General features: G+C 46.6%; 3 protein-coding genes across 7 annotated transcripts; 2 read left to right on the forward strand and 1 right to left on the reverse strand.

The window, feature by feature from the left end:
• The first annotated feature begins 673 nt into the window (after positions 1-673).
• On the forward strand, positions 674-7,330 carry LOC130516021 (NLR family CARD domain-containing protein 3-like). The gene is made up of 10 exons (XM_057016755.1): positions 674-831; positions 906-1,022; positions 1,109-1,195; positions 1,376-1,427; positions 1,554-1,755; positions 2,416-4,210; positions 4,310-4,483; positions 5,242-5,415; positions 5,501-5,547; positions 6,198-7,330. The coding sequence occupies exons 1-10, from the start codon at positions 764-766 to the stop codon at positions 6,812-6,814; spliced, it is 3,333 nt and encodes a 1,110-aa protein (XP_056872735.1). The 5' UTR covers positions 674-763; the 3' UTR covers positions 6,815-7,330.
• A 2,925-nt stretch (positions 7,331-10,255) lies between these two features.
• allc (allantoicase) lies at positions 10,256-15,951 on the forward strand. The gene is made up of 11 exons (XM_057016891.1): positions 10,256-10,424; positions 10,636-10,686; positions 10,874-10,961; positions 11,337-11,456; positions 11,576-11,655; positions 11,777-11,912; positions 12,505-12,660; positions 13,132-13,205; positions 13,272-13,380; positions 13,450-13,568; positions 13,638-15,951. Exons 1-11 carry the CDS (start codon positions 10,335-10,337, stop codon positions 13,809-13,811), a joined length of 1,197 nt encoding a protein of 398 aa, XP_056872871.1. The 5' UTR covers positions 10,256-10,334; the 3' UTR covers positions 13,812-15,951.
• kidins220b (kinase D-interacting substrate 220b) lies at positions 15,012-27,022 on the reverse strand. 5 transcript variants are annotated; one of them, XM_057016887.1, is made up of 30 exons: positions 26,841-27,022; positions 26,092-26,246; positions 25,905-26,003; positions 25,670-25,768; positions 25,464-25,562; positions 25,270-25,368; positions 24,887-24,985; positions 24,590-24,787; positions 24,400-24,498; positions 24,219-24,317; positions 23,771-23,869; positions 23,511-23,688; positions 23,271-23,435; positions 22,559-22,738; positions 22,159-22,324; positions 21,408-21,559; positions 21,026-21,315; positions 20,819-20,959; positions 19,715-19,952; positions 19,491-19,579; positions 19,251-19,395; positions 19,011-19,173; positions 18,770-18,948; positions 18,428-18,663; positions 18,061-18,180; positions 17,680-17,709; positions 17,211-17,342; positions 17,036-17,134; positions 16,726-16,956; positions 15,012-16,649 (listed from the first exon to the last, which is right to left on the reverse strand). In XM_057016887.1, exons 2-30 carry the CDS (start codon positions 26,221-26,223, stop codon positions 15,522-15,524), a joined length of 5,184 nt encoding a protein of 1,727 aa, XP_056872867.1. In that variant the 5' UTR covers positions 26,224-26,246; positions 26,841-27,022; the 3' UTR covers positions 15,012-15,521. The 5 variants fall into 5 exon arrangements, with proteins under 5 accessions (XP_056872867.1, XP_056872866.1, XP_056872868.1 ...); XM_057016886.1 differs by having other exon boundaries at positions 18,770-18,951; XM_057016888.1 differs by lacking the exon at positions 18,061-18,180 and having other exon boundaries at positions 18,770-18,951.
• Positions 27,023-27,048: the final 26 nt, after the last annotated feature.

Here is a 27,048-nt window from a genome sequence, read left to right on the forward strand (position 1 = left end):
ATGAGTTTTTAACTGCAACTTTGTCTCTGTGTCGTTTTTGAATGTTGCTATTAGTGACGAGGACAAACAGAAGAGCCCAGAATGTCTTCTAAATTTCTAATAAATTCAAGTTTCATGTCTCAACCTTCATGTTTAGACTGCACCTCGGAACCCGCTTCTCCTGAATTATATGTGATCCTCGTCGTTATTGTAGTTGACTGTCGTTTAAACGGACACCGACTTATTTAAAGTTCAAGATGAAGCTGAATCTTCTTCTCTGGTTCTGCAGACAGACAGAACAATCAGTTACCAAGTTAAAAATCAATGAATTGCACCTGTTACCTCTTCCAATTGTCCACTAGATGGCCCTGTCAAATCGAGGATGTGCAGGAACACCTTCTACTGACCCAAGGTCAGTTCAAGTGATCGTATGGTTCCTGGGAAACGTTTGAGGAACCTTGGTGGAACCTTTAGGTTGTGTTAGATCAGTGTTGAAGTTAAAGTTGCACACACACAAATTCTCTCTCTACTTGATTTTATTCTCTTTTCTTTCTTTCGTAGAAAGATCTGAAGATCTTTCTTTGATCGCTGGTAGTGAGTTTCTGATACTTCCGTTTTTTTTGTCACACGTTTTTATCGCTACAGCGTCTGTAGGGCGCTCCTGCACAGGAGGTTGGAATGTAGCTGTCTGACAGGTTTGGGTTTGATGGAATGAGGATGTCCTGCTAAATGTGACCAAAAACGAACGTCTGTGGTTCAAGTTTGCGACGGTCGGTCCTCGGGTATGAGTCTGGATGAAGACTCGTGGGATGGGGTCCAGCCCCATTACACCCCTTTGTTTGGAGATCAGTGGTGAGACAAACTTCTTGGGGTCACATGGCTCCTCCATCAGTGTCCATTTTCACTGTTGTGTTTTTTTTTTGCAGCTCTGGGAAGCAGCACAAACCAACTCCTTCAGCTGCATGCGGGCCCAGTTGTGTGTCCTTCAGAAGTACCCAGTCCATGGACCCTCCTCTTGCTTTCCAAGATCCTGCTAAGACTTGGTGGGTGTTGAAACAGAAAAGCTATGACAGCTCGTTAGCATGTTTTGTCATATGTCAGTCTCTATGTTTAATGTTCCGCGGTGAAGCTCAGGCTGCCTGAAGATGTCAGTCGGCAAGTTACCAGTGAGCGACCCATCCGCTTATGTTGGAGACCAGCAACAGTTGGATCAAAGGTGAGTGTGCATGAAGGACGGTTTCCTCTATAGAAGGCTGCATGTTTTGCTTTTTGGATTCACAGCTGCTCGCACTCACCTTTTTCTTGGCCCCCGGAAACAAATAAAATGCTGTTGAATTGAATAAAAAATAGTTTAATTGTGGAAAACACGTTGTGACCTTTTTTGTGTTGCCTTCAGGAAAAGTCAGGAAAATTCAGAAGTTGACGCTGACCTGCCCTCCCTTTTTACGGTATGTAGAGATACTTGAGAGTTTCTTCAAGATAAACATTTTCTTTTGGTTCTGAGGGTTTGTCAACGATAAATCTGCATCTTCAGAGAAAACAACATCTAATACAAATTCTTCTATTTCTTTCAGCTTCTTGAAAAAGATGTTGTTGGTTTTGTGAGGAATGAGCTGAAAAGGTTCCAAAAGATTTTAACTCCACTATGCTCAGACGTTTTGGAGAGTCATCATCTAGATGATGAAGAAAGAAGGAGCAGTGAGGCAGTCCTGAAGATCACCCTGGACTTCTTGAGGAGGATGAAGCAGGACGAGCTGTCAACCCTCCTGCGGAGCAGTATGTTTCATCTAAAACCATCCAACATGCAGAGGTCCACACATTCTCAACCACTGGGTCCTGGCCCCTGTGGGCCTTGGTTGTCTATTTGTGGGCCAGAGTTTGGCAGACGTAGGCCTTGAGGGCCATGGGTCATAAATGTTTACTTTCTTTGATGGTTAGGGTGAGGGTTAGGTGCCTCATTTTCCGATGGTATACTAGTTCTTTGGTCGATAGGAGGCCTCATCTCAGCCTCTTGAATCTACTCCTGTTGCGCTTTGACATTCTTCCAGGTGTTAAACTTTTGGGTTTAATTTAATGTCTACATTTGCCAGCGTTTGTGCAAGGTTACGCATTCTTTAGTAATCGATTGACAGTGTAAAAAAGTTTTATTTCTATTCCTATCATTATTAAATAAATAATGACATCAAAAATATTCATACACACATTAAAATATAATGATATTTGATAGCATTGGCCTGGAACAGAAGGATGTGCCTTGATAACTAACTAATTTCATGGGAGTGAAACAGAAAATATAACCGATTAGACACATTAGGGATTTAATTTATCTGTGGGATCTGGAAGACTATGTTTATGGAAGGGGAGGCCTTGGATTAAAAAGTCCATGGCACTAGTGTCACATAGTGACAATGTGGTGCTCTTTCTCTTTTCTCCCAGAGGCTTTTGCTTCAGTGAGCCAGTGCCGACTCAAATCTACACTGAAGAAGAAGTTCCAGTGTGTGTTTGAGGGAATTGGAAAAGCAGGGCACCCAACCTTTCTGAAGAAGATCTACACAGAGCTCCAGCTCATAGAGGGATGGAGCGCAGGTGTTAACGATGAACATGAGTTCCAAGAGATTGAAAGAGTATACAGAAAACCAGAGAGAGCCGAAACTACAATCCGACCTGAGGACATCTTTAAACCCTCACCGGGTAGATGCCAGCCGATTAGAACAGTGATGACAAGGGGCGTGGCTGGAATTGGAAAAACTGTCTTAACTCAGAAATTCACCCTGGACTGGGCTGAAGACCAAACCAACCAGGATATCCACTTCCTGTTTCCATTCACCTTTAGAGAACTGAACCTGCTCAAACAGAAACGTTTTAGCTTGGTGGAACTCATTCATGACTTCTTTACTGAAACCAAGGAAGTTGAAATCTTCAGGGTGGAGGAGCTCCAGGTTGTCTTCATCTTTGACGGTCTGGACGAGTGTCGACTTCCTCTGGATTTCCTCAACAATGAGACCCTGACGGACTTCACCAAGTCCACCACAGTGGATGTTCTCCTGACAAACCTAATCAGAGGAAATCTGCTTCCTTCTGCTCGACTCTGGATAACCACAAGACCTGCAGCAGCCAATCAGATCCCGCCGGAGTGCATTGACATGGTGACAGAGGTCAGGGGGTTCACTGATCCAGAGAAGGAGGCATACTTCAGGAAACGGTTCAGAGATGATGACCAGGCCAGCAGAATCATCTCCCACATCCGGACATCTCGAAGCCTTCACATTATGTGTCACATCCCAGTCTTCTGCTGGATCACTGCAACAGTTCTGGAGGATGTTTTGAAGACGTCAGATGAAGAAGAGCTGCCCAGGACCTTGACTGAGATGTATATCTACTTCCTGTTGGTTCAGTTCAAACTGAAGAACATAAGGTATTACCCAGGAACTGAGACACTGTGGGGTCCAGAGAACACGAAGATGATTGAAAGTCTGGGAAAACTGGCTTTTGAGCAGCTGCAGAAAGGCAATCTGATCTTCTACGAGTCTGACCTGGGAGAATGTGGCATCGATGTTAGAGCAGCGTCGGTGTATTCAGGGGTGTTCACGCAGATCTTTAAAGAGGAGAGAGGACTGTATTTGGACAAGGTCTTTTGCTTTGTCCACCTGAGCGTTCAGGAATTTCTGGCTGCTCTTCATGTCCATCTGATGTTCACCAACTGTGGTGTTAATCTGTTGGCAGAAGATCATTCAGCATCCCGCTGGTCTGCTGTGTTCAGACCCAAATCTAAACTAACCTCCTTTTACCAGAATGCTCTGAACCAGGCTCTCAAAAGTTCAAATGGACACTTGGACCTTTTCCTTCGTTTCCTTTTGGGTCTTTCAGTGCAGGCCAATCAGAAACTTCTACATGGTCTTCTGCGGCAGACAGGAAGGAAGTCAAAGGTGAACCAAAGTGCAATCAGAAACATCAAGGACATTATCAGGGAAACACCTTCGGAGCGAACCGTCAATCTGTTTCACTGTCTGAATGAGCTGAATGATCACTCTCTTGAAGAGGAGATCCAACTTTACCTGAGCTCGGGAAGTCTGTCTGCAGAGGTCCTCTCTCCTTCTCAGTGGTCAGCTCTGGTTTTCATCATACTGTCATCAGACAAAGATCTGGCTCTGTTTGACTTGAAGAAGTACTCTGCTTCAGAGGAGGCATTTCTGAGGCTGCTGCCAGCGGTCAAGGCCTCCAACAAAGCTATGTAATAGACACATTCATGCAAACATGAAAGTAGATTTTATTTTCTATTTGAAACAAACTAAGAGGAACTATTTGTTATTTCTGGCAATTTTTCTCTCAGGTTGAGTGGATGTAACCTGTCATGGAGAAGCTGTGCAACGCTATCTTCAGTTTTCAGCTCCCATACCTCCAACCTGAGAGAGCTGGACCTGAGCAATAATGACCTTCTGGACCATGGAGTGTTGCTCCTTTGTGATGGTCTGAAGAGTCCGCTTTGTACCGTGGAAGTGCTCGGGTAAGACAGCATCCTGGATCCATGAGGCTCAAAACTCAGATATGAGGACACAACTACAGAGACTTTGGTTTAAAGAAGTTTGAATCCAAGTGCACTTCAGTACCTAGTTACAGTCTCCAAAACCAAGTCAGAATCAACTATGATGAGAACAATAGTAACACCAGCAGGCACAGAAGGCAAAAGGTTCTGAGATGTGTTTGGGATCATGTCAGGACATTTATAAAACCTGAAGCAGTTGAAATGACCCACAGTTTGACAGCCGCCCCAGCAGAACCGTGATCTGCTTTCTTCCCCGGAGCGCAGAGCTCAGGTACAAAAAAAACATTAAAATCTGAAACCTTCTAAACTGTAATGAGAACAGCTGGAGGTCATGTGATCCCAGCTGGAAGAAACGCGTACTAAAGTTCCAAAAAAAAAAACCTAGAACAGATGAAAGATAAAGTTTTCACCTACAATCAAGAGATTCAGAGAGAGAAAGAGACTTGACTCATGCAGTAGTACAGTACGGCCAACTCATCTAACTCATTTAGGTAAGCGAACAATTCAGCTCGAACTTGAACGTTGTGTTGAGGCAGGTTAGGGTTAGTTTTGGGGCTCAGGCCCCAGCACATCAGCAGCTTCTCGTCTATGACTGCTCGCTCCAATCTTCTTCTTCACAAATGTCCCACTTATTTTCCTTTTAGGTTCTTGCACCAACACTTGAGTCCTTATTTTAGATCCAGCACTCTGAAACATCTAACTTTCTTCAACTTTTACAGCCTGGCAGGGTGTCAGATCACAGAGGAAGGCTGCGCTGCTCTGGCCTTGGTGCTGAGATCCAAACCGTGTCATCTGAGAGAACTGGACCTTAGTTTTAATTGTCCAGGAGACTCTGGGCTTCAGCTGCTGACAGCTGCTCTCAATGATCCACTCTGCAGCCTAGAAACTCTCAGGTAGGGACGAACCAGAGAAACTCGAACCAAACAGAACACAATGATAATAATTGTGCAGTAGAGAAATAATAACTGTTGGTTTTAGGATGGAAAACTGTGGGCAGCAGAGGCTGAGACCAGGAGTGAGCAAGTGTAAGTGACCTCTCCTCTCCTCTCCTCTCCTCTCCTCTCCTCTCCTCTCTCCTCTCCTCTCCTCTCCTCTCCTCTCCTCTCTATTCTATCCTCTACCTGTCTTCCCCCCTTCTCCTCTCTCTCTACCCAGCCCCCCCATCAGCAGGAGTCCCCCCCCCCCATATGAGCCTGGTCCTGCTCAAGGTTTCTTCCTGTTAAAGGGGAGTTTTTCCTTGCCACTGTTGCTTGTCTGGGGTGAGGCCCTGGGATTCTGGAAAGCACCTAGGAACAATTTTGATTGTAAAAGACGCTATATAAATAAAGATTGATTGATTGATTGATTGACTATATTTAATCAGAAAATGACATTTTTTATCGGGACAGTGCAGCAAAGAACCTTCGCTCTTCTGCTATCAAACATACACATCAACCACTTTTCTTTATATGAGAAACTTAGTTATTCTTGGGTAATAATGGTTCCAGTTGTTGTAACTAAGTTTTCAGTTAATAAAAAGGGTCTGGAATCTAGTTCTTTATTGTCTGGAGACAATCTTCACCTAGTTTCATGGAAGTATTTGGTTCATCATTTAGACACAGTCAGAGGGACGATTGTCAACCTTCATAATGTAAAAATAATCACACTGAGGTTTTGTGGTCCTGGTCTCCTTTAGTTGCCTGCGAACTGGTTCTGGATCCATGCACCGCATACAGAAAGCTCAGCGTGTCAGAGGACAAGAGGACCGTGACCACAGTCAGAGACTACCAACAATATCCAGACAATCCAAACAGATTTGAGTGCTTCTGCCAGCTGCTCTGTGCTACTGGTCTGACTGGGCGCTGTTACTGGGAGGTAGAGTGGAGAGGAGTTATTCACGTAGCTGTCACATATGAAGGCATTAAGAGGAAAGGGAACAGTTCCACTTGTAGGTTTGGAATGAACGATCAGTCCTGGAGTCTGTGCTGTTCATCTGGAGGGTACGCCATCTGGCACAACAGCCGAGTGATGGACCTCCCCTTGCACTCCTCCTCTTCCTCCTTGCCAGCTTCAGTGCTCCCCAACAGAGTTGCAGTATATGTGGATTGTCCAGCTGGCATTTTGTCCTTCTACCGAGTCTCTTCTAACACTCTGATCCACCTCCACACCTTCAGCACCACCTTCACTGGACCTTTGTTTGCTGGCTTTGGTATCGGGGTTGGTTTTGGTATCCAGTCATCTGGTTCTGTGTCCCTATGCAAACTGGAAGAATGTGAGGAACGCAGAGAAGGTCACAGGAACTCACTGATGTGAGTTTGCATGTTTATGTTTTGGTAAGAACTTTCAAATCAAGTGAGATCTGATGATAATGGAGGATCCAAGAAGCGAGGCGATGATCACTCTGTGGCCACTCCTCTCATGTTGTCATTGTTTTGTTTGTTTACATTGTTTGTGTTTTATTGTTCTACAATGCTTACTGTATAAGTCAAGTTGAAGGAATATTCCACATCACTTCTGTTACTTTTGCTCTTGTTAAGATGGAATCAACATTCATGGCAGAAATTATGTCTTTGAAGACATAAAAATGAAGCAGCAATGTTGCTTTTTGGGTTCTCCACTCCACTGTGGATGAGATATTGGGACAACTTATGATAAGGGTGTCATCTCCAGAGGAGTCTGATTATGTCTGACAGAGCCAATGATGGAGGTCTGACCTGATTTAAATGTTCAAGCTCATTTGTCAGAAGAACTGATCAGAAGCTTAGAGGTCTGACTTGATGCTCTGAAGGTTCACGTCTCTGGAAAATAAAACAGTGGCCTTTAAGAAAAGCAGCTGTGGACATCCAATTATTGCGTGTGTATGTGTGTGTAATGTTCACAAGATCTCAGTGAAGGCAACGTTTAGACCGACTCAACCTGAGGAAGATACCACGCTTAGAAAGACAGATCTGCTCTGCACCCAAGAAAAGCTCATGATGGACTGAAGATGTGAAGCCATTTCTGCTTCCTCGAAGCAACATTTTGCAACGAGGAGGCTTTCTAGGTGAGGAAAGAGGTGGTCGGAGAGTTGCACTGTTGCATCTTTATTCATTTGGATCAACGCTCCCTTTGGCGATAGTTTAATCATTTTGAATTTTAGTTTTTGACAAATTTGGGAGTTCAGGCCCACACCCAGATTTTGTGAATTATTTTCAACCCTTTCATTTTATTGATTGTTTTCGGATCCAAGAAACTCAAGTGAAGTGGATCATTTTCTGACCGAAGAAAAGGAAGCAACCCGTCAGCAGGAATGTTCAGAGTGTCCAAGTCAACAGTTTGGTGCCTTGCCAGAGAGGAAAAGCACACTGATGATCTGGCAACTCAAAAAGGTCTGGATGTCCGCTGAAGAAAGCATTGCTGGATGATCACAGGCTGGATGATCCTTGCCGTGGTGAAGAAGGACCCCCTCCATAAGTGAACTGTTGTTCACCCAAGTGAACAACAGTCTCCATGAAGTAGGTGTATTGCTGTCTAATTCTACCATAATGAGAGAAAATACAGGGCTTTCAATACAAAATCCAAGGTTCCGTTTTTATTGTTCATTATTGTTTATGATCATCATGATTTGTGAATTGAATGTCAGTCAGGGTGTCGTTCACGCAGCTTCATATGTGTGTGGATTGTTTATCATTGTGCCATATACTGCTAAAGCGTGTTTACAGAACCATGTTCTTCAATTAAAGCTCATCCAAGAGGTCTGGGGCCTCACCAGACCTCTTGTTCATCTGGACAGATGAGCCAAAGGTTAAAAAGCAGCAGAATGTTAGGAAGAAGAAAGTATGGACCCTACTGTATCATGGTTATCATGGTTCTATTTTCACAAGTATCACTATTTAACGACTCCTTCAGTAATCGCTGTATTGAGTAAATGTATGTAGTTGTTTGATTCAAAGCAACGTTTGGATTGACCCTCATGGTGGCTTCAAGTTGAAGCACCTGATGTCTCTTTTGACCTCTTACAGCAGGAGGAATAAGGCGATCTCCTTTTTTTCCAACGTATTTCAACGTGATTTGAGGGAGTTAAAGTTTCTTTCCGTTTCTCTTTAGATGAACACATTCTATCAGGCTCTCTTTTATTAAACACACACAGAAATAATGACGTATTAACTTTTGCAAACGTGCCGAATTGACCAGAAAACAACAGAATGTCTCAGAACTGGTCATTTATAACCCATCTGTTCAAACATGATGTAATACTGGAGATCCTGTTTTGTTCATGAAATATGAAATCCAAAATATGAATAATGACCTGTAATGATAAAAAACAATATACTTGAAATAGACAAAAGATAAATGTTTTAAAGTTACAGCAAAGTAACACTCAGCCAACATGAAATCACCTTTATGAATGTGGGCTCTAACATGGGACACAAGTTGAGCATCAACGCTTGTAAAACATCCAATGAAAAACACTTTTGGGGTTCAACAGTGTAATAAAGTTTGTAGGAAAACGTGCTAGCGGTGAGTGTTTGTTTTTTAAATCTTTCTTGTTTTGTATGGAGCCCTTCTAGTGACATTTAATTTTTTAAGCAATACATCGTGATGCTCATTATACCACAGCTAAGAACTATTCAGATGGCGTGAAATCACCTTTACCTTTTATAAAAAAATAATGTGTGGCCACGAGGTTATTCATGCAGTCATGTCCATGCAAAGATGTTTGTTAACGTGGACAAGTTTGATTTGATTTCATTGTACTAAATTTAAGCACTTAGTGAATTATAATGACTTACTTTGGTCACTTTCAGTTAGACATCGATTAGGTCTAAAAGCTGCTGCTCAAAATAGATGGCCTTAACCACAGGGGATATGCTGATGTCCAGGAGGTCATAGATTTGATCATTCAACAACTAAAATGATTAAAACCATAGGCAGCACTGAGCTGAAGGACCTCACTGTATCTGCTGTGTTGATTCTTACAATTACGAAGTTAAAGCCATATGGAATCTCCATTGGTGGTCCAGTGGATGGATTTTCGTGAATAAAATAATTAGGTGGAACGCTGCAAACACAAGCAGCACCCCATAGTGGGCTACATTATACAAGCCTTGGATGGGACGGATGCAGGTAGCCAGTTGGCATTGTTAACGTTCCACTCACAATGACTAGAACCACGCTGAAAAGCAGACTTTAATAAGTATATAACTGACACCTCCACTTAGACAAGCACCCCATTTCTGTAGGTGAATGCTCTCATGGCCATCTTTTTTTGAAGATACGTTTCAAGTCCTGGTAACATATCAGATACATTTCAGGTTATGTGACAGTCGGCTTGTGATGAATTCCATAGTCAGCTGAGAGTGAGTGTTCCACATGGTGAAGTTGGGCTGCTAACTTCAGGCTACAGTTAGCTTGGTTATGCTAATGTCACTAACCTATGTGTGTGTTACCGTACGTGTAGCCAATGTGTTGTCATAGAGACCCACGTTTGCGCGAGTGACTGAAACATACAATATATTCTTGTATTTTATTTTTTACTAAAACTGATTAAAACTAGACTAAAACCTGTTTGAGTTTTCGTCAGCTAGAACTGGAAAAAAACTATCACATATAGAAATTACTAAAATTATACTATTTTGTCCAAAATACTAAGACTAAATGTAAAATGGCAACACTGTAGGAGACAGTAATTTTTAAAAATCAAGTTAATGATTGATCATATATAGCAGATCTGGGTCAACAGTTGTTTGAATAAGATGCCTTCAACTTTGTCCTGCGGGACACAAACAGTTCAGAAAGAACTGCAGTGGTGGCAACGTTCCTCCGAAGACCAGAAAGCTCCAGAAAAGTCCTCATGGCCAAGAGGGGGACATCAGTGGCAGAAGGACCAGGACTGGACTTCCTGCAGTTCAACGATCTGGCTTGTGAGACGGTTGGAGGGAAGGTGAGTCCAGCCGAATCCAGTCCAGGGTGAATGAAGGGTGTCATCAAAAGATCATTCGTCAGCAGACCTTCCTACTGGAAATATCCTCCTGATCCTGGACAGAGTAAATGTAGCCCATCACTGTCTTCCCAGTGCTAATGTTAAGCTAATCTAACATAGTGGCTGTATTTCGGTCAGTGATCAGCGAATGAACTGACGTCTGTTTCTCCAGGTACTCTTTGCTACTGATGAGTATTTTGCACCTGCTTCCAACCTGCTGAAGGTATGTCACCATGGCCCAGTCCAAACCATCAACCTCATCCTGAAAAACCATCAAGCAGATATCTGCATACTTCCTGTTGTCAGATGAAAAATGAGTGCTAAAGTTTATTTCTTTGAAGAAATGTTCCATGGTTATGCTCAGCAGCTTAGACGTTTTTTTCCAATGCTAAGAGGACATTTCCCTGCAGGGGGCGCTGCCACAGTTCGACAGCTCTGCCTTCACTGAGTTTGGAAAATGGATGGATGGCTGGGAGACGAGGAGGAAGAGAATCCCTGGTACGTGCAAACTGGAGCAGAAACATCATTTGATGAGCCTGGTCCTGCTCAAGGTTTCTTCCTGTTAAAGGGGAGTTTTTCCTTGCCACTGTTGCTTGTCTGGGGTCAGGCCCTGGGATCCTGGAAAGCGCCTTGAAACAATTTTGATTGTAAAAGACACTATATAAATAAAGATTGATTTGATTTGATTTGATTCACCATTCAGCCAGCCACACACTCTACCAGCCTGAGCTCTAGCAGCAGGAGAATCGGTCGTTAGCATCTGGTTCATTTACATTTTCAGTTGACTGTGCTGCCCTGAGTCCTGCTTTAAAACGCGACCTCATAGCAACTGTTGTTCTTAAACGCCTGTGTCCATCTCTGTGTTTGTGGAAGGTCACGACTGGTGCATCATCCAGCTGGGAGTACCAGGTCGCATCTGTGGCTTCGATGTGGACACGTCTTTCTTCACTGGGAACCATTCACCCCGAGTCTCCATCCAGGGAACATGTTTAGGTAGCTGTGTTATTTCAGTATTCAGGGTCGATGAAGTAGAATGAAAATGATCAGCGCCATTAATATTTTGTTTGATTGCATCACCACAAATGTGGTTCAAACGTTGCTTTCTTCTCCAGACAGTTCACCAGACTTCAGCTTGAAAGGAAACCGAACTGGAATGGCTGCCACCGACAGCGAGTTTGCTGAAGTTGCGAAGGTAACGCAGACTGTTTCTATGGAAACGGCGTTGGACACGTCCCATCTCTGATGACGCGGTGGACAGACGTGATGTGGCGCTTTTGTGACATGATGGCTGCCGTCCTGTGTCTTCTTGACAGCTGCGCTCGGAGGCGTGGCCTGAGCTGGTGCCCGTGTCACCATTAATGCCGGGATTTTCAGACTGTTGCCACAACTTCTTCACCAGTTCACAGTTTACCAACAGAGTCACACATCTTCGCCTTAACATGTACCCTGGTAAGTGATTAACCACAATGACCACAGAGGTGAAGTGAGGATATTCATTCTAGTCCTCAGCTTCAAAGGAGGGTTTCATACTTGGTTTAAAGGTTCAGATTAAGGCTGGTCTGGTTTAGATTAAGGTCAGGGATGTAGTTGTAATGGTAGGTGAGTGATAGATACACCAGTCTCTCACTATCCTGTCCGACAACAACAGAGCTTCTGTGAGAGACAGAGGCAAGGCACTGTGGAGTGAGTACAGGTGTGAGTACACCTGTGGTCCATAGAGGCCCGGGTAGTTTGGTTTTGATCTGCTTCCAAGTCAATTCTTTTTTATGTTGTTTTTGGGGCTGTTTTCTTCTTTTCTGTCTTTTCTCTTCTCTCTCTGACTTGTCTGGTAGTTATTCCTCTGCCTTGCTGTAATTGTTCATCGGTTTGTGGGTCAGGTCAAAGATTCATTTATAAAATAATATCAGATTCCAGTTCTGCTGCCTCACTGCTGGACAGTACAAGGGGGGAAAAGGGTTCGGAAACTGTTTGAGATTATTATAAAGGCTGTTCATTTGAGGGTTGTGTGTGTGTGTGTGTGTGTGTGCGTGTGTGTGTGTAGATGGAGGTATAGCCAGACTCAGGGTCTTGGGCATTGGTCAGAGGAACTGGGCAAGTGTCTCCACCCATGAGGACGTGGATCTCGTGGCTCTTCCCAATGGAGGCGTCTGTCTTGGCTTCAGCAACGCCCACTTTGGACATCCTCGCAACATGATTGGTTAGAGTGACGGCATCATTAAAGCATTCACAATGACAAACAACGTTGGTGATACTCATGATGATACTGGAGGAAATGATGATCGTGAAGATTACCAACGGACATGGACGCACCCCCCCCCCCCCCCAAGAAAGGAGGGACTAAAAATCTCTAGTATTATAATATGCAATATGAATTTGCACACTGATACAGGGCTGTTTGGGCTGGTGAGTAGTCGTTATTGAATGGCTGATAGGATATTATTTGAAGATCAAAGATACTCAGTATAAAGGTGTTTATTGTGACTATTGTAATCAACGTCATAGAACACATCTGTATGTCCCCTAACAGGATACTTTGTTCTTTATTATTGGTTTTATTGCTGCTATTGTATAGTAGGCAGGCCTATCTGTCTTATTCCTTAGGAAAACCAGCTCTAACCCCCCCCCCCAATCCTCCAAGCTCATGGTGTAATTCAAACATGTCTGTCAGGTCTCGGTCAAGCCGTCAGCATGGCAGACGGATGGGAAACAGCTCGTAGATTGGACCGGCCCAACAAGCTCAAGGTACATGCACACACAGCAAGTACTTCAAATGTTATGGCTAAGTTTACCCTGCTGCTGGTCTGACAGGTGGACCAGCAAGGGATCCTGCAGGTTCCAGGCAGGGAGTGGGCTGTGTTCCGACTCGGTCACCCTGGAACCATCCACAGGGTTGAGATTGACACGATCCACTTCAAAGGTCTAGTTCAGCTGCGGGTGTGACGGACAGAGAAACGTTCCTTTTCGGACCAATGTTGTTTTCCTGCAGGAAACTTTCCGGATTCTTGTCAAGTGGAGGTCTGCTCTCTGAGTCCAGATGAGGAAGTCCAGTGCATTCAGAACCGTTGGACATCTGGGAAATGGCGTCTCCTTCTACCACCTCAAAAAGTATGCCAGTAACTGTGATTAATGTTTGCATCACACAGTGGTTTAGCTCATCTCTCTGTCACCGTGCAGCTCCGCCCTCATCACATGCACCGGTATGACGAGCTGGTTCCGAGCGGCCCTGTCACTCACGTCCGGCTCACCATCCGTCCAGATGGAGGAATCAGCCGTTTCCGCCTTTTTGGTCGCATCACACGCATCACCGGCGCTGTGGGGAATCAGCAGAGACCATCATCCAGGCTGTGATGGGTGGGGTCACGGCCGCTCCAGGAGGTCACTGCATCTGGATCAGGGGGTTCCCCGCTGAATACCCGGAAAATCAGTTTAAAGAACGTTGCAGTACATGTTCAGTTCGAATGAAATAAACTTTCATTCACCTCCCAAATGAAGAACCTGTGGATCTTTCAATCAGCCGATCACTGGAACCTGTTTTAGTGAGATTGGTGCTGATCAAGTAACACACAAAAGGAAAATTTAACATACAAATAAAGTTGAACACAAATAAAATATGAAACGATGTGAAAAAAACAAACAATGTACAAATCATGAAGGTTAAACATTCTGGCTTTACTGATGAGGGTGGTTTAGGGTTCAGGGTTCTGCTCACTGGGCCACTTCCTGGATGGTTTTACTACCAAGAACCAGGCAGGATGTTGTGTTTCAGTTTCTGATCAGCACTCAGCCTTCTCACCTCCTCCCTTACCTGCAGGAACACAAGGGGCAGGCCGGTCTCCGAAGAGCGCTGAGCCTCCAGCCTCCTGCAGCTGGTTGCGTCCTAATCAGAGTTTACTTAAGCTCTCCCCTATTTGCCTCCGGTGCCGGACTGTTGCTTTTGTTCGCACATCTAGCTCCAGCTCCCCGAGATCGCCCGTCCTTCGCTTCATTGTTCTATAGTTTCGTGAGTTTTTCCAGTGCTTGGTCACCTTGTTTCACTTGTTTTTTTCCCCGTCGGGTTTTTCCCATTTTAATGGTGATTTTTCGTTCGCTCTTTCAGTTGTTACTTTCCCCGAGTTTTGTTGTTACTTTGTTTGATCCTCTTGGATATTGTGTAGGGGTGTGCAAGTGAAGCCTCATGAAGCACTGAGGCTTTCCTATCAATTGTGCCGAACAAGATTCAAAGCTTCAAGACTTCAGTGATGGTGACATTTGGTGGACAACTGAAGCCATAGCAACCTCCAAAGAGCACGACTGAGGCACTGGCGCTGTTTCAATCCCATGACACCAATAAAAGTTCATTGTGTGCTCATCCAGGGGTTTTGTTCATTCAAACCAAATAATGACCAAAGTACAACCTATTGATTAAATGAATCCTTGCACTTATTTGAGCACCATTCTCTCCCGTTTCTCCTCCACAGCTGCAGTTTGGACGGCATTTGTAATTTGTGTACTTTTGTCTTTTCTATTAGTGTTTGTTCAGATTGAAGAAAGACAGGAAATGACACCATCTCAGCGTTTTCTTTTATTTGGAAACATCAAAGAAGTTACAGAAATCCACCAAGATGTGACCACAGAACAGGAAACATGCAGCTCATCACAATATACCTGACAAATCACCACAACATGCAGCTTCTACTGCCAATACTACCAATAATCAATCATAATGTTCACTGACTGACACATTAGCTTCTTGCAACTTTTCTCTTTTTCATTGCTGCTTATTAGCACCTAATGGTTGAAAACTACACTACAGTTGTTATTTTTGGTTCTGGACATGACAACATTAACATGCAGCAGCTTCTAGTTTCACGACACCTTCACTTTACTACTGCTCACAACTAATGATCACATGACCACTCAACTACCAACCAAGACAGTTAAACTACCACTGCATTGCCACTGAAACACTGATCAAAAATCACGTGATGGTAGATCTAATGGATGATGATCACATGATCACTATGAGGATGACACAACAGCGTGGCTCTGATGTGAGACTGGGCGTGCTCCATGCAGCTGTCACAGGATGCTCTCGCGCTCCTCGCTAAAGGTGACGGTGTCACATGACATGGTGCATATCTCTGGGGGCTCGCCAGGAGTCACACCCCTCTTCAGGTGCACCACTCGGACGTTCTCGTTGTTGGGCCCGGGCCTGGAGGAGGTGCTGGACACGATGATGTCGCTAGAGGAGGTGGTGCCGATGGAGCTCTCCGCGGGCTGCTGATGGCGGTTGGCGTGCTGAGCATTGGTGTTGTTGTTGAGTGTCACGTTGCTGGGGGTGCGGTTCAGGTTGTAGGTCTTTGATGAGGGCCAGCTTTCTTCAGGACTACTGGCCAGAAGGCTGCACTGATCCTCAGAGCAGATGGACATGCGGACCACGGCAGGGTCCTGCAGGCCACAGAGGCTGCTGGGAGCCCCTTGAGGGCAAACCAGGCTGTCGTCGTTCAGCTCAATCAGGTTGGACCGGTTGGAGAGATCTGCCTCCTCGTCCTGAAGCGAGTGGTTGGGTGAGCTTTCACTGGAGCGCACACCGGAGTCGGATGACTCCTTCTTGTCCAGCATGGCATCTGAGAGCGAGTCCTTCCCCTTCAGAGCGAGCATGCTGGCTGGTGGTTTGAGTTCGGTCTTCTGATCCTTCATCCGAGGAGCGTTGTCAGACTCCTCTGACTCATTGTCGTCACTTGTCAACTTTTGGTAGCGCAGCCCGCCGCCAGCCTTCAGCTTTAGGTCGGCGGCACCCTGGAACAGCCCGCCTCTTCCAGCCGAGGACCTGCAAGGCACCGGAGTCCTGGAGGACCCGTGCTCGCCCTTCTCATCTTCTTCTGTGATTGGATCCAGGCTATCGGTGTTGGAGAAGTCAGTGTTGTCTGCTGCCAGTTTGGCACCGCTCCTTTTGCTGAAGGGTTTACGTCCATCATGCTCTTCTCTGTTCTTATCATCAGACAAATTCATAAACTGCCCGGGTTGTGGCTCGACGGGCCTTTCTCCGCCACCAGCGCCGCTCAACTCTAACTGCGACATCTGAGCTATGTACTCCTGGTAGGCGTTTCTGTACTCGGCCTGTTGCTTGTCGGTCAGTTTGCCGATGTCGTTGGAGGACTCTTGAGAATTCAGGCTGCTCATGCTCGCCGTGCGATGAGCAGCGCCCTGAGAACACACAGACAGACATCGTGTCATGGTGACAGTCTACAACAGCCGCAACAAACACAAGGTGTGTGTTTACCATCCAGGGAACGCCTCCCTGTCTCGTTGACTCGTCCAGGCCCACATTGCTCAGCTCCTCAAAGCTCAGGTTGAAGTTATACATCGGCGATCCATCGGCATTGGTAGCGCTGGCATGAGGCGGAGCCCCCCCTCGCCTTCCAGCATCAGCGTGGCTCCCTACAAGGCTGCCTTGCTCGCTGGCAGCTTCCTCGTGGAGCAGTTGATTCTCGATGTGTCGCATGTTGAGAACCTGTGGATGAGGAGGGAGGTTTACAGTGATGTGAGGTTACACAACCTGCAGCTTCACAGGAAGTTGCCATCTGACTGACCGTTGCTCTGAACAGTTGCCAGTCTCCAAAGTTCATGTTCATCTCCTTCTTCAGCTCGTCGATGTTGCACTGAGACAGAACTCTGCCATTTACGTTGGCCTGTGAAGCACAAACATCTCAACTGTCAACCAGGGACATGCTGTCAGTCCCGCTCGCTCTGGTCAGCCACACCCACCTTCTTGACGGTGGCGCCGTACTGTCCCAGCATGCTCAGGTCGATGCCTTCAATCTGCCGTAAAAGCTCACAGACCGCCTCCGTTGTCATGGAGCCGAGGAAGATAGTGGGACCAGTTGACACCACAGACCCCTGAACAGGAAAACACAGGTTTGCTTCCACAACATGGAGAATGTTGATATGTTAGCCTGTTCCTGCTGCCTTAACCAACAAGTTACATGGCTAACAAGGTCTTCTTTCACCTTCCTCTGCGTCACAAGAGGAGATTAAAATATCGACAAGAAGATGCTGAATCATGAAATCTTTTTTACTTTTCAGACTTTGATAACATTTCACAATGGTGACATCATTATGGAATGGTTGATCCTGTTTGAAGGATCTGTTGGAATCTGTAGGCAGGGACAGACTATGTGTGTGGGGGGGGGTTGATTGGGTCAGTGTTGTTTTTTTGGGCTGGGGGGGTGAATACCTGTGTCTTTTTCAAAGATGAACCCTTACACTGCAGACAGACAAACAGACAGACAGACAGGTAAAGATGAAAGAATGAAAATATTTGAAAATAAGAACAATAAAATTCATTTTCATTTGAAATACGTTCAGTAACCAACTGAAAAAATGCTGAAAAATGAGTTTTGATTCATTACAGGCTGATGTTCTGATCAAAACAAGCTCAGTTGAATGTTTTTCATCAATGATATCTTTGCATGCTCTTATTTTGGAGGTTTTTCTGGGGCTTTGACAGTCACTCAGGATGAACCCTCTGGAGCACCAAACTTTCATGTTGATTATGGATCCTGTTCAATGAGCTGATGATGCCTCCAGGTGACTCCAGCTCAGGTGTCGTACTTACAGGTGCAGCTGAGAAATCCTGACTGATGCAGACTTTAGGTTGACATGGGTGCAGGTGTGATGGGTGGGTGGAGGCCATAAGTGGGCGTGGCAGCTGACAAAGGTGGTGGGGGAAATAAGGCTGATGGAAGGGAGGGGGTAGAAATGAAAATAATATTCATGGCAAACACGCGCACAATGGATGCAATTCACTCAAATAATGAATAAATTAACTACAACTGGACCAAGTGTGTGACAACCATGTGACCGAGCTGATGACAACACAACCTTACAACTAACCTTTCAGCCAATCAGAACAGCTCTGAGAGACGGAAGGCCAACAGAGAGACTCACCTTTATGTAAGTCTAAGGGTGGAGCTACTACTCACCCTGTTGTAGAACGGGTGCTGTGGTCCAGATAGGCCACTATAGTAGCTGCTGTGTGGCTGCGGGGAAAGCACGCCCCCTGCTGGCTGGTTAAAGGGTCCACTAAAGGAGGCGGAGGGCGAGCACGTTGACGACACCTGGGAGTACACTGAGGTGGGGCGGGGCTGCACTTCTGGCAAAGGTAGTGTTGGATAGTTGACTCCACTCATATTCATTTGTTCCCTGGCAGCAAGAACATCTGGAGACAAAAGATACAAGAAATACAAGATTATCAACAGAATTACCAGCGAATTACCAGAATGATCAGAAAGGTCATCTGTAAGAGTGCGATCAGGACACTGTACCTGTGATGATCTCTCGGAGTTTAGGGTCCAAATTAACGGTGCAAGGCAGGAAGGTTCGGATGTCTTTAGCTGTCAGGACAGGTGTACGCGAGGACAGGAAGACTTCAAAGCTACGAACGTCTCCGTCAATCTCAAGCAGCGGCTCCACGTCTTTAGTAGTAGGGATGTTCTTGGACACTCTGCTGGAGACAATGTGTCACGATCACATGGTTCACTGGTGGATCACATGCAGCAGTTTCACCTCTCATAGATGGTCTTAAGGGTGGCGTGGTCCGGGACCGCCTCAGTCTCTTCCAGGTACAGGATGAGCCACGAGGTCCTGTAGGGCCACTGCTCTGTCAGGTTGATCCAGGAGGCCAAACGGTCCCAGTTGAAAGTGATCTGATTGGCTCGCAGAAGACGACCTGCAGGCAGAAAAGGGCGTTTTGTTTCCTGAGCTGAAGCGGGTCGATGTTTCCAGATGGATGTGCCGGTCACCAACCAGTGAGCGAGACGATGTTCAGCAGCCGCCTCATCGTCTGTGGACTGATGTCACTGAACCAGTCCTCCGTCACCATCAGCTTTGTCAGGTCGAATGACATTTGTCGCGTCACCGTGCGCTGCACCTGACGCCGCCGGAATGTGTCCTGCACCCGACAGGTCGGTCACGGGACCAAAAAAGAATCTTTTACACGACCAAACAGTTGCTGCACGTTAATCAGAGCGGAGAGAGCGGACTCACCCTGCGAGTCAGAGTGGTCTTACTGCCAAACTTTGTTAATTCTCCCAGACTGTGCTGGGACAACTTCCTGTCCAACTCCTCATGCCAACCTGTGGACACAAGGTGGACACACCCTTTTAAACCAGTGTAGAATCTGTCATTCTGTGGGACCTGTTGTCCTGTCTCCTATTATTTAGGACTTGTGAGCCATGGTCCTGACTTCTAACTCGTACGATCATGTTTACCATCAACGTTAGTGGCATCCCCGTTGGTGGATGTAGAAGTGCACATCTTCTTGGCGCTGGACAGGCCCCTGCTGTTAAGGAAAACTGGTAGGTGCACAATGTTCCTCATGTAGTCATGACCGTTGATGTTGGAGTCTCGCAGAACGCTGTTCAGGTTCTGGTTGATGGCTTTGATAATGATGTGTGGGTCACTGGCAAAGATGGAGATGAAGGACCCTTTGGAGAAGAGCACCCGTACCTGCAGGACAATCAGTAGGAGTGAGACCAGAACCAGATCTTGGAGATTCTCTTAGCAACAAAAGAGTTTTCACACTCTAATTTAAAGCTAATAATCCTCTGAACCCACACTAGACCGTCGAGTCTGACCACGCTCCTGTGGACAAGTTTCCAACCTCGCCACAGTCTGGTTTAATCTCAGACAATACTTCTACAGTCCAGCCTTTAAGTTGTGGTGGGTAAATACAACAAATTAAAATGATGCGACAAACACAAACTGTGGCATTTTGTAGATGTACTAATAAAGGTGATTCTACTGCGTACTTGTACGTAGCTTTATTAGCAGCGTCCTCATTTCTAGCACCAACAAGATAACAAGAGCAACATTCTCTGTCCCCTAACTCTCTCTGACCAGTGTGTTATCACCTAAACATGCCTTCAAAATAAGATACGTCACAAAAGGAACATAAAGTGCTTCAAAAATACAACTCGCCGTAATGTTAATCACCTGACTATCACCTGTCACGATAAATCCTTATTTTCTCCTCACTAGGCCTTTTCCCCTTTTGCAAAGAAACTTTCCAAAGATGTCTGTTTTTTTTCATTTTGCTAGCTTGTGGATTTAATATTAGCCTTAATGTATCACGTCAAGAGCGAGCCACAGACGGCTGTAACGGAGAGAATCGGTGGTGCAGTACCGGACGACACATGGACCGGGACCGGTTCGCGCCCCGGGCGTTGGGGACCACTGTTTTATAGACTGTGTCATTTTGAGTCCCTCTGTAGAGACTTCAAAAGAGCCTACAGAAATTAATATTTGTGTCCCAACATGTGTACTTTGTTGTAAATGTGTGAAGAATGTTTGCTGTGTAAATGTGATGGCCTCACTGTGTCAAGCATCTGTAGAACTTTGTCCTGTTCGCAGGAGTCCAGTCCATCGATAACGACCGCCAGTCTGGTCTGATGTTGCGTAAAGCTGTCTATGGTCTTTGCCATCTTTGCCATTAGCTCCACCTCATTTTTCAGCACCTGTGGGACCAGAGTTAGCAGAGTTAATGTTCTAAAGCACCAACGATACCACTCCAAATGTTTTACCTTCATGAAACCTTCGCTCTTCAGCTTGTGCATCCTGTTGGCAGCGCTGTGAAGCCTCTTCCTCTGAGAGTTCAACACTGAGTCCATCACCTGCCACCATGTCTTGCAGTTGACCAACATAGCCATCCCCACCACGCTGCCCATGGCGATCAGCACCCCGTTCATCGTACGGTTCTCCCCGTCCACATTGACGATGGCCAACAGAGCCAAACCGGCAAACAGGCACAACAAGACCAGGACAAAGAGGATGAAGGATGGAACGCAGCATGTCTTCTTCCACTTCCTCTTGCCTGAGAGAGAAGATAGGTGAACACCCTGTATATATGCTGGACTACGTTTTTAGTGTGTGTGTGTGTGTGTGTGTGTGTGGGGGGGGCGTTACCCTGTGTTTCCTCCGTCCTAAACACTCTGAACAATCGTGTTGCGAGGAAACCAAATTCTCTCTCACAGGCGTCAGACAATGTGGCGATCATCTCAGCCATTGATGTTTCTCCACCCACACTTGACAGACGGTTGTAGTCAGTGAACAGAAACCTGCGTGACACACACACTTTTCCTGAACCTGCGCATTTGAAACACAGCCAACCTCCCAGTTACTATCACAGACAGACAAATTATCATACTTAGGGGGTCGTCTAATCATCTCCTCTCCTCTCCTCCTCTCCTCTCCTCTCTCCTCTCCTCTCCTCTCCTCTCCTCTCCTCTCTCTCCTCTCCTCTCCCCTCCTCTCCTCTCCTCTTCGCTCCTCTCCTCTCCTCTCCTCTCCTCTCCTCTCCTCTCCTCTCCTCTCCTCTCCTCTCCTCTTCGCTCCTCTCCTCTCCTCTCTCTCTACCTACCCCCCCATCAGCAGGAGAGTCCCCCTACATGAGCCTGGTCCTGCTCAAGGTTTCTTCCTGTTAAAGTGGAGTTTTTCCTTGCCACTGTTGCTTGTCTGGGGTTAGGCCCTGGGATTCTGGAAAGCGCCTAGAAACAATTTTAATTGTAACAGATGCTATATAAATAAAGATTGGTTGATTGATTGATTGATTGAACCCACACTTGCATGCTCGTGGAGCTCACCGTGGGGTCCCAGAGGGACCCCAACGTGCTCTTTGTTGTTTGAGTGAGGCACGCGCACCCAGCCTGATGCTTACCTGACCGGCAGCGCTCTGGTGCTCTGCTCTGGCAGCTCTGGTGGATTTACGAACATTAGCTTCAGCAGCAGCTCCAGATACCCGATGTGGCGCGCCAGACGAGTGCTGATCAGCCACACCCAGGTCCAGTTCTCCCCTTCTTGACGCCCTCCAAAATACACCAGCACTGAGGCAGGAGGCAACCAGAGGATCACGGTTACACATGAACATTCACCCTTTCACACACAATCATATAACATAATGATGGGGTTCATCAGGGACAGTTCCATAAGTATTATGTGGGAGTTGAACCAACGACTGTCATATCACCAGAGAAACCAATGACACCTGAGCTATGTGCATTATGACTAAAGGAGGGGGCCAGGAGAAGCACTTGGACTGTGATTCTGTCTGCTCTCACCAAAGAACAAGTAGAGCAGAGCCAGCAGGCTGAGGGAGACGGCCATGGCGAGCCGAGGGTCAACGCTGAAGCCAAGGACAACCGCCACGGAGCCGCAGAGCAGCAGAGACAGGAAGACCACCAGCCAGGAGAACTGGAACAACGGCTCGATCTGCTGCCCGGCAAACGTCTTCATCTCATCTGAGGAGGAAGAAAGAATCATTTAAGACTCCAACGTTGGTTCCAGGAACCATATTTTCTTGGATCCAGCAGCTCCTGTGTTTCCAGTCTTGGCACTTTTAATACACTAATGAGAAAATAAGCTCCTGTGTGAAGTTTCAGTGCGTTTGGGGGGAAATTTCTCATTTGTCTCAGGTCAAAAATATCAGTCAACAGTTTGCTTAACTTTTTGAAACACGCTGGCCGAGAATGTGGAGGTACCGACCAGGACAGCGTCTAGCATTAACGCTGCTAAAGCACCTGCTGTTAGCATTTCTATCTGCTCCCACAATAGCCTGATGAATGTGCTCAGCCTTCAGGACACAGAAGTTCACCTGGGCTTCCTTTAGTTCACCTCTCACCTCACCTCTTCGGTTCCCCTTTACAAATCCAGCACTGAGATCACCCTGTGCAGGTGTGTGTGTGTGTGTGTGTTGTAGAGGTAATTATTTTTGATTCCTTCTCTTTGTAAACAATAAACTGATTTGACTATGAACAATAAAATGGTTCCTACCCTCCAGCTTCTTTAGCAGGAAGGACTTTCCGCTGCCCCACTGGGCATAGAGCCCGACACAGATGGGAGGCTGCATGGTTGGTTCACTCAGGATATCGGCCAAAGCAGAGCTGTACAGGTCATAACCCAGCATGTCTCCGTCTGTCTCCGTTGGTGACAGGTGACCTGTGGACATGAGTGAAACGGGTGTCAGCGGTGCAGGCCCACCACCGCCATGGACACGGGACGCCAACTACGCACGTGCTCCAAAGATTTGCGTGAGGATGCTTTTTTGGTGGCTGCAGTCAATGTTGTACGGCGTTTCTCCGGCCTTGTTAGGGCGGTACAACAGGCGGCCATCTTTGGGGTTCCTGAGGAGGAGCTCAGCCAGGCGCCGGCTCCGCCCACGAATGGCGATGTGAAGCGGTGTGTCTCCCTTCTACACAAACAGGAAATGAGGTCATTTTCTTCTGACTGCACTGAGGATAACCAGCAAACTATGATCTGCAAATCACTGCTACCTTATCAACAGCCGAAACCTTCGCGCCTTTATCGAGCAGCATCTCCACGATCTCCACGTTCCTCATCTTTGTTGCTTTGATCAGAGGAGTTTCTCCATCCTAACGTAGAAACAACCAACATGTGGGCTCTCACAGCGCATGTCAGCTGTGTCCTCGTCTCAGGTGTGTCCCCAAGTGGGGTGTGTCCCTGTGTGGGGTGTGTCCTCTGTGTGGGGTGTGTACTTGTGTCAGGTGTGTATCCGTGTGGGTTTGTCATTCTGTGGACAGTGTCATTGTGTCATGTGTGTGTCCCTGTGTGGTGTGTGTCAGTTGAGTGCTGTCGTTCCCAGTGGGTCACTGTGAGGTGGAGGTTTTTTTATAAGATGCATCACCTCCACAACTTGTGTGTTGATTTCTGGTGGACTGTCAGGTGTTGTTGAGTGTGTCACCAGTGTCCGGCGTGTCTCACCTTGGTGCAGGTCTCTGTGTCTGGGTTACACTGCAGGATGTCTCTCACCATGGTGGCGTTTCCTTTTTCTACTGCCCAGTACAGAGCCGTTTTATTATCCTGCATACAAAGTATCAGGTACTATTAGACACACACACACACACACACACACACACACACACACACACACACCAGGTCTTACCTGTCCTTTGATGTCAATGTCAGCATATTTATGTAGTAGGGCTCTGACAATTTCCACATGACCCCCCCTCACTGCTCCAATCAGCACTGTATCACCACTCTGTAACACACACACACACACACACACACACACAGGTCAACTTCTGCTCCATGGCGTGCTGGAGACAGTGCGGCGTGTGATGCACTCTAACCCGGTCTGGAATGTTGACGTAGGTCCCGGCGTCCAGCAGGTCTTGGACGATCTCGGTGTAACCCTCCTTGGCAGCAATCATGAGCGCAGTGTTTCCGTCTTTGTCAGTCATGTTGACGTTGGGCTTCCTCTTCAGCAGTTCCTTCACCACCGCGGTGTAGCCACCCTTCACCGCCACGATCAGCGCTGTCATTGAATTCTGACGGGTGACAAAATCCTCATGATCATTGATGTTCTTTATACTTTTCTTTTAATGTGGATATTTGTGAGTGAGCTCATTGTTAGGCTGGTGTCATACCGCCCCCTCCTGGTCAACATCGGCTCCGTTCTCCAGCAGGTGCATCACACAGTCAAAGTGTCCTTTCCTGGACGCCCAGATTAGAGGGGTGGTCCCGTACTGCACAGTCACACAAGGATGCACAAACACATGTCGTTGTTGTTTTTGTAAACGTGTCACGTGTAATTCAGCCTCTGTGGACGCTCACATTGGTTGTCACGGGTGAACTCAGGGGACGCCACCCACACATGGACATACAACAGCTTTCAAACAAATGACTATGATTTTCTAGTACACAGTTTGTCTCAAAACAGCTAAACTTTAAGCTAGCAGTGTGGTCGCTAGAACAGTGAGACAGGAACGGTGAAAAACAGTGCAGGTCAGCGGCATCAAGCTGTTGTTACCTTATCGGAACAGTTGACTTTAGCTTCATTTTGTAGCAGAAGTTTGACAATTTCAGAGTGTCCTCGACCTGCAGCCCAGATGATGGGATACACACTGTACTGCAGAGACAGACAAAGTTCATTCAAGAGGTAAGAACCTGTGTAACAAACAAGCTTTACGTGTGTGTGTATGTGTGTGTGTCTGTGTGTGTTACCTGTCCGGTTGTGTTGGCATTTGCTCCATGTTCCAACAGCAGCTGAGTCACGTCCACTCGGCCTTTGTATGCCGCCCACATCAGAGCGGTCCAACCTCCCTAAAACACAACAGCAGACCAATGACCTCTGACCTTAATCAGCCTTAATGCCCTTAATGTGTGCCTGTAAACATGCCTGTGTGTGTGTGTGTGTGTGCATGTCTCACCATATCTCTGTGTTCCACATAAGCGCTGTTCTCCAGTAGCTCTTTCACTACGTCTACGTGACCTTCTTTAGCTGCACTGATCAGAGCCGACCAGCAGTCCTGGCAACACACACATCACCATGTTACCATAGAAACACAGCCTGACTGGATACTAGCAACCATAGTCTCCACGGAAAGAGGTCCAGGGAGCAGAAGAAGCGGGGGCTTTGATTTGTTCCCAGACAGAGTGGCTCACCACGTCATCCAGATTGACATTGGCTCCTCTCCTGATGAGCTCCTGAAGGATCTCCAGACTGCCCTGTTCAGCCGCTAGCATGAGAGGAGTCTGCCCATTCTGCCAATCAACAGAGGAACCCAGTCAATGGGGAAAATGAGCAGAACGCCAAGAAGAGGCTGTTGCTAAGGAAGACACATTCACATACGTCGCTGCGTCCATCCACCTCCTTGAAACGGTCCAGGTGGGCCTTGAGTGCAGCCAGATTCTCCTCCTCCACATAGCCAAACAGGTTCTGGATGGCCAGTGTGGTCATCTTGATGGAGGTGGTGGTGTCCATGTTTGCAAACTGTCACTGCAACCCTGCAGGCAGGAGCTCTGCTATCACCATGGAAACACCACAGCAGTCGCCATGGAAACATCATCATCCTCCAGACTCATGGTTATCACAAACAGTGGCTGTTTTCTTTGTCAATCACTGATTTGGCCGTTTAGGCTCCGCCTCAGAGTTAAAAATAAATACTGCTGGTGATGAAGATGACGATGATGATGGGAGGCTCGGAAAAGGGAATCACAATTTGGCAACGATCAACGATCTCTGATGCTGATCTAGAAACGAAACCACGTGACAGGCATCAATGACATCATTGTACCTAAATATAGCATCAATTAATAAAACGAAAGCGAGTGCGCGCCCACATTTTTAATATTAGTATTTTTTACAATCGTGTAATTAACGCCATAATTCTGTGATTCCAGCGGGTAAAGTGAGCATTTGTTCTGTTCCGGACCGCAATGCTCCAGTCTGGGCGGTTCTGCTCAACGACCTTCACGTGTTCTGATTCATTTGGTCACCAAATCACAGGCGGTGATTTAAATGATTAAATGAGCCGGTGCCATCATCAGCGTCGACGTTCTAACACACTAATTAACACCTATTAAATATATGACTGATACCGAAGGGTGGATGAAACCGATCAACAGATGATGCTTCCGGTCCGTCCGTCTCGGCGGGGTCGGGTCCGCTGGTGGTGCTCCGGGTTCGGGCTGAATGTGAGGATTCGGAGGTCACTGTCCATCCGACAGAGAAGCCGCAGCCATCTTGATGGGAACAACAACGGGCGCGCGGAGGGAGAGAAAAATCAGAGGAAAGCTGGTTAAAATC

This window comes from Takifugu flavidus, chromosome 19 (assembly GCF_003711565.1).
Source record: "Takifugu flavidus isolate HTHZ2018 chromosome 19, ASM371156v2, whole genome shotgun sequence".
Lineage (NCBI taxonomy): Eukaryota > Metazoa > Chordata > Actinopteri > Tetraodontiformes > Tetraodontidae > Takifugu > Takifugu flavidus.